Raw genomic sequence first — 7,464 nt, forward strand, 5'->3', positions numbered from 1 at the left:
GCTTTGGATCATTATTTAAATTTTTGTTTTAAAATAAAGTAATATATTAATATGTAAAAGAACTTGTTTAATTATTTTCACACATAGAAATAAGATTAGAAAATCAATTATATTTTAAAAACCTATTTCCATAATGTTAAACAATTATTTCAAATAATTGGTTGATAATAAATAATCTAAAAAAAAATCATGAAATTAAGTAATATTAAAATAAATATATGTATATATATAATTGTATTTGAAGTAAAAAAAATATTTTTTAATATTAAAAGTTCGAGTTAGTTTAGATTATTTTTTATAGATTCATGAACCAACCTAATCCATAAAATTTTCATTTATTTGAACCCAATACATAAAATTTTCATTTATTTGAATCCAATGCAATCCAAATAAATTCATAATTCAACCTAAACCGTGCAAATTGAGTTGGTTTAATTGGATTTTTCAGATCATCTCGAACACCCGTATCATAGGTTTTTCCATAGAATTTCAAACAAATGTTTAAAATTGACATGGACTTTTTAATACCCTCCATAATTGTGGAATCTTTATGCATGAGAGATGAACAGTAAAAATATAGTCTAATTAATTAATAAATAAATATCAATTATTCAACTATTAATTTTAATTAACTATTATGTAAATATATTATTTAGACTTAATAAATTTCAACTAATACCTTTATAATTAATATTTTATGCGATCTTTTAACTCTTTAATATAAATTATTATTCTTAAATATTATAATTAATTTAATATTTTTTGTTTTAATTAATTCAATTATGTTTAACATAAAAGTATTAATTTATTTTATTTCTATTGATTAAAAAATTAATTAATATAGCAATAAATTATTTAATTGATGACTACATTAATGTTCTCTTACATTTAATTAAGTAATTATTTAATTTTGATTTGCATATACAAAATTGATAGATTGAACACATATATTAAACTTCCAAATATTAATTATCTCAGATATTCAGATCCAAATATTTAATATTTATACCCATAAAATAATATATCTAATCCAAACGGTCTTAACTGAGTTTTCACATAAGTAAAAACGAGAAACGGAAATGAAGAGAGGTAAAACAGAAAAGGAAGGGAGAATAATCTAAAAAAAAACGAAAGGAATTGAACTCTTTAATATTGGTTTTTCCTTTCACTTTTGGTTGCTGATTGGTTGTTGGAGTCCTTTGGTTGATGAACTCGTTAATGTTGATGCTGGTTGAGGGTGAATTTATTACTAATCTTAAGTTTTATTAGTTTAAATCTTGGTTATAAGTCTCCATCTTAGGTCTTATTTCATTACTCCCATTCTTAATTTGAAATCCATAATAACCTAACTATTTTCGATTCCTTGAGATGGTGTCGTGTTTGGGCTGGATTTCACGAGTTCTAAGGTAGGAGGGTTTAGAAGGGGTGTTTATATGTTTAGTTTTCAAAACTAAAAACAAAAAACCAAACAGTTATCCAACATTGCCTAAATGGTTATCGGCCCCTAATAATTATGGAAATAAATTCAAAAGATTATGAAGAGAAAGAAATTATCCTCATGTACAATGATAGTTTACAACATAAACACATCTCTGCAAGAGAAATCACATTCGGAAGCAAGCCACAGTCATGGTTCCTATATACACTCAATGTTTCCAAACTATAGAACTCATCTTTCCTTCACATGTCATGAGCCATATACCACGAAAACAATTTTTTAAAAAAATTAAAATGGGGGAAAGAAGAGAGAGGAAGTTATGGAAGTTTCAATCGTTTGGGAGTATCATCTTTGCAAATTAAAGAAAATCGACACTTCGAACTATACGTATCAGAGAGCTGATAAGTAATGATTGATAAATAAGAGCTGTTCATTCTAATGTTATCTTGGGTCAAAGCCATTAACAGACATCCCACCATCAACACCAATGATTTGGCCAGTAATATAAGATGAAGCAGGTAGGCAAAGGAATGCAACTAAAGATGATACCTCACTTGGTTCTCCCAATCGTCGAAGCGGGGTTCGGGAATATACCTCTTCTACATATGTTTTGTTACTCAGCACCTAGAAGAGAAGATATCACAAAAGATCAGGAAGACAAACAGTATGATCGGGTTCTTCACGGGTTAAAACAGAATGGCGTTATTCAAGATTTACCTGTTCCACCATTGACGTTTTGATGTACCATGGGGCAACTGCGTTGCTCCTTATGTTGTCTTTTGCCCATTCACAAGCTAAATATTTTGTGAGTTGATTGATAGCTCCTGGAAAGAATCATTCACAAATTGCTAGGAAATATTCCAACAAGGAAAATAACTTTTGCATCCACACTATTTAGATACGACGGATAAAGTTGATCACCTTTGGTCGCTCCCTGAACGGACATAGACTTCAGAGACACCAAACTCGAGACTGAGGACATGAATACGATGCTTCCTTCGCCCGATGATTTTAAAAGGGGATAAGCAAGTTGAGATAAATGGAAGACTGCTTCGACATTGGTTTTCATAAGAAAAGAAAATTCTTCATCTGTGAATTCTGTCGTTGGCTTTCGTATATTTCTACCCACATTATTCACCTACATGATAGTAGAAATGGTGTTCATGGTCCATAAGGATTGAAAGAATATGATGCTGGAAGATGAGTTCATAGCAAATTTAAAATCAACCTCAGCCTTAGGTAAACTTCATACTACAAAAAGGGAAATAAAAACTCTATTTGCCAAAAAGCAGCAACTATCCTAATGATTAAATTTCAGCAGGAAACAAGTTACATACACATTTACAGAGTGAAGATCCACCAAAGGATTTCATTGAAGAATCTTTAAAGGCGCAATTCTTTTATTTAAGAAATAGTAAACTCGAAAATTTTTAGCTAAATGATTTACATTCTACTGAATAAAGCTACCGCTCTATTGTCTCATCTAATGTATACAAGGCTTTTGAGGCTTACACCTTAAAGCTCGCTCACCTTAAGGCTGAGACTAAAATTTTTAACCTCTTAGTCTTACTTACCCTATTTTGGATTAGAACAGATTTATGTGTCTAATATAAGAAGCTTATGCAAGATTGTACAGCTCATGTTGCCTCAAGACTTGAGCTTCATATCTTCTATAGTAAATGCTCCAAAACCGGTTTAGCCTTTGAAGACATCGGTATTACCCCTTCTAAATAGTTGATACAAATCAAAATCTCGGATACCAAATGACAAGAGAGACCATGATAAATTGGCTTAAAACCCTTTGGTGCGGATCTTAGAACACAAACATCAAAACCCTTCACACACAAAGGTTTCGACGCAAAGGATAGTTAGGATGGGATTGCCTTTGGTGGTCCAATACCAAGAAGCAAGGATAACAAGTTCCTAGTCCCGAGTTTGAAACACTCAACAAATTGGATAAGTTGTGAAACTTATATATTTTTAAAGGTATAGAATTGCACGTACATGCATGCTCTCGACAATTCGCAAAAGAAAAAATTCTCAAATTTGTTTCATCATCAAGATATCAAACCATTTTACAAGTACGAATTAGGCCTTACAAAGCCTTACATGTACGATAATGGGGCATGAGAAAAACTCTCAAAAACAAATCCCTAGAATTAGCTTTAACAATTAGCAAAGGAAAATAATAAATGTGACGAGATGCCTACTAGCTAGAACTTAAAATTTTCTCCTTGGCCTTTGAGGGTGAGTGGCTAACTTGAAGGTCTTGTATTTTACACATTAAAAATCCTAACAAGGAGTTTAACTAAAGCCTCAAAGTAAATCCCAATGAATAGTTCAAAATTTGCAAGATGTGTGGGCTTCCAAGGCTGCTTGTCTCTAGAATTTGGCCTACTTCAATTGCTCGTCTTCAAGTCCTCCTATATGTGGAAACTTTTTTAATCCCGTGTCAAATAAAAGCTTTCTTCATCCTCTGATTTGGACTTCCTTGGGCCACGTGTTTTCTAAGACTTCATGTAGCTTCCTTGACAGTTCATGGCAATGATTCATGAGAGTTGTGACAAGGTCTTACTCTTAGCCAAATAAATTTTATCAAGAATAACATTCAATGTTGTCAATTCTATAACTATTGCAATCAGTGTTTTAAAATGTCTTCCCGGTGCGTGCCTAGGCTCAAGATGCAGGTTTGGTGCCTCGTTTTGAAAATGTGAGGTTCACAAATTAAGGGGCGCCTCAAGCGCACACCTTTTGTGAAGCCCCAAGGCCCAATTATGTCTTTTTTTTAAAAAAAAAGTAACAATAGGGGTTTTTCTTCTTATTAACTACAAAATAATCAAATTTACTAAACCTAAATGCACAATTTTTTTTTGTGTTCAGGGGTCTTTTCTTGATACTTTTTCATTTCAACTATACATTCCCTTCTTTATGTAGTAATGTAGTGCGCCCCCATATACGCCTTTTTGTGCCCTATGCTTAAGTCCCATAAAATTATTGCCCTTTATTGCGCCATGAGCTTTGAAAAACACTGATTGCAATCACAACATCTAAAGAATGTTGCAGCTAGAAGGTTCCTTCCAATAATTTATTCAATTTAAGGCCAGTAGGATGAATGATTGAAAGGAAAGTAACCCAACAAAGTAAATTGGCATCATAATCTAAAGCAGATCAAAGCACAAGATAGGGTGCACCTTACAAGAATGCTGAGCTTCCCATCAAAAGTATCAGCCACAATCTCCATTAGTTCATCTCTCTGAGCTCGAACAGACACATCGCAAACTGACCCAGAAACCTCAAATTTCAAATTATTCCAATCCCTCAAACACTGTCTCAGCTCACCCTCATTCCGAGAACAAGTATGCACTCTCGCCCCAAAACCCACCAATTCCTCCACAATCGCACGCCTAAACCAAAACCCAATTCCAAATTCTCATAAAACAGAGGAATAAACAGTAAACACAACAAAGAAAAGTGAAAATCGACTCCATTCATTCATACAGATATTAATTTACCCGATTCCGCGAGTGCCACCGGTAACGAGGGCCGTCTTCCCACGAAGAGACCACCGATCGTCAACTGGGGTACTTCCATATTTGATTTTGAAGTCTGATTCAGTTTGGTTTGTAATGGGTTTCAGGCGTTTAACGAGTTTGTGAGAGGAATGTGATGGGGAAAGCCAAAAAGGTTTGAATGAGCACGAAATGGGAAATGAAGAGAATGTTGAGAGAGGGGGGTTTGTGGGTCTGTTGAAGGTAGAAGAAGAGAATGAATAGAAGGATGAAGGAGAAACAAGAGCCAATAACATTCTTAAGCACTCTTGCTCTTGGGGATGGCCTCAACAGATTGCAGGTTTTGCCACTATGCGATTACTCTTGTTGTGCTATCGATGTTTGTTTTCGCAAGTTTTCTATCGAGAATTTGAATAAGATTCTCAGATTTTAGTTGAAGTCATTCATAATAATAAGAAAATTTGGGTTGATGACCTAAAATCTGGGTTCATAATGTTGAATGATCCCATTTTTTAAAAAAATGTCAATTGACCCTATGTGACGTCATCGTGGTATGAGATTACAAAATTGCCCCTCCTTTTGTCCCCCATACGATATCCCTCCCTCTCTTCAAACATAACAGTCGTTCCAGAAGGTGTTGCTCGAAATTATCACGTGGAAGTGCCGCTCAATCTCGCTTTGCAAAATCATTGTCCATCTACTGCTGCAATCCAAGTTCTTAGGTAAGTGAATTTAAACTTGGTCGTGCATGTTGTGTTGTGTCTATTTAGGTTTCATTGAGTTGGAATCAGCCGATAAGTTCTGTGGGTTTCGGGGTTTAGTAATCGGTCACATCTGTTTTTATTTTGGGTTTCAATGTGTTCTGCGTGGGTTGAGGATGTAGAAGATATGGGCGAAAGCATAATAGGCGAGAGCGATATATGCGGGAGCGAGACAAACTAGAGCGAGATAAGCAAGAGCAATTATAGCGAGAGTTTAACATTATGTATAGTTACTGGTATTTTTCTTTAAGAACCTATTAACTGATAGATTGAATGTTCATATCATGTATAAGTAATTTAAGATGTCAAAAGCTTTGAAAATACGTAAAGTCGATAGGTTTCTCGAGCAAGTAACGAGCTTAGCCCACATTGTGAATGGTAACAAGATTGTGAAGGAGAAGCTTACCAGAGGGTAGTTAAAGATGCTCAAGAGAACAGTTTTTGGGCGAGTTATAGACATTGACCTTGTATTCAACAACCTAATTATCTACCATATGTTGTTGAGGGAAATGAAGAAGTAGAGAGCGGACTCGATTTGCTTAGGTTGGGGGAAAGGTCATCGCATTTTCGAAAGACGATTTTTTGTTGATTACTGATTTGTGACAGCCCCCTACGTGAGTTGTTTGGAGTGAGGAGTCCTCACAAGAACTTGCAATGAGGTACTTTGGCAATCAGTCGACTTCGAATGCATTCCACTTGAATTTACTAGAAGAAGAATACAAGAAATTGGAGTTTGAAAATGACGATGATGCTATTAAAATCACCCTAGTATATTACACAGAAATTGCAATGATGGGAAAGAACAAGCAAAAGAGTGTAGTCAATCATACTATATTTGAAGATGTTGAGGACGTAGATCATTACACCAGTCTAGATTGGGGTACAATTATTTGGGAGAGGAAACTCGACGCCCTCAAGACTGCATTGGATGATAAGGTTGGTATATACAAGGAGAAAGTGCGAGGAGATAAAAATTATGTTGTTAAGTACTCGCTGCGTGGATTTCCCCAAGCATTCCATGTAGATGTTCCTTAACATAAGTTTATCTTTGGTTTAACAATAACATAGCTATAAATATGTGTTGTTTCATATTTAGGTGTGAACGTATGAGATCCTATCATCGGTAGCAGGGAACGTTTCTACTCGAAAGAGCAAGGTAGTTGTGTCTCGTATATTACAGTGGTCATACTCCCACTTGATGTCATTCAAAGTACTCGAGAGAGACATTTTAAAGTCTCAAAATGTAAGTGTAATCTAGCCACAATATGTTTATTTGGTTTTTAAATAAACACTAACCATCTTCAAGGGTTGGACTGTTAATGCAGACGAAAGTCAAAGAGGGTCTTGTCATGTCTGATGCTGAGAAGGAGTTTCGAGACACCTCAGTTGATAGACAGGCCATAAGACAAGTACATTCTGACGCTGAGAGTTCGAAAAGCTCTAGTAGTTCAGAAAGTGGCAATCGTTCGAATAGGAAGGATGGTTTAGAAGGTAGGGAAGGTGATGAACAAGATAATGCCGAATGTGGAGTGAGGGACGACGAATCTGATGATGACATAAACATCCACCAGTCCACTTACACCCCCCAACAAGGATATGTTTCATGATGTGCTGGTGGGCCATGTACATCTTAAGCCTGAGGAGGAGCGTTTTGAGCCTAAGCTTTCAAGCCGCAGGGAGAGAGCCAATGTTTATCCTTTTGTATATTCGTACCTGTGAAGTATTGATAGTTCAAAGCACAATTGTCAGCCATTAT

General features: G+C 35.1%; 1 protein-coding gene across 1 annotated transcript; it reads right to left on the reverse strand.

Moving 5' to 3' along the window:
- Window positions 1–1,572: 1,572 nt before the first annotated feature.
- Window positions 1,573–5,430, reverse strand: LOC120082619 (tropinone reductase homolog At5g06060-like). The gene is made up of 5 exons (XM_039037871.2): window positions 4,951–5,430; window positions 4,635–4,842; window positions 2,360–2,576; window positions 2,156–2,262; window positions 1,573–2,062 (listed from the first exon to the last, which is right to left on the reverse strand). The coding sequence occupies exons 1-5, from the start codon at window positions 5,241–5,243 to the stop codon at window positions 1,880–1,882; spliced, it is 1,008 nt and encodes a 335-aa protein (XP_038893799.1). The 5' UTR covers window positions 5,244–5,430; the 3' UTR covers window positions 1,573–1,879.
- Window positions 5,431–7,464: the final 2,034 nt, after the last annotated feature.

The sequence above is a fragment of the Benincasa hispida genome, chromosome 8 (genome assembly GCF_027475165.1).
Source record: "Benincasa hispida cultivar pf3 chromosome 8, pf3_genome.v1.1, whole genome shotgun sequence".
NCBI lineage: Eukaryota > Viridiplantae > Streptophyta > Magnoliopsida > Cucurbitales > Cucurbitaceae > Benincasa > Benincasa hispida.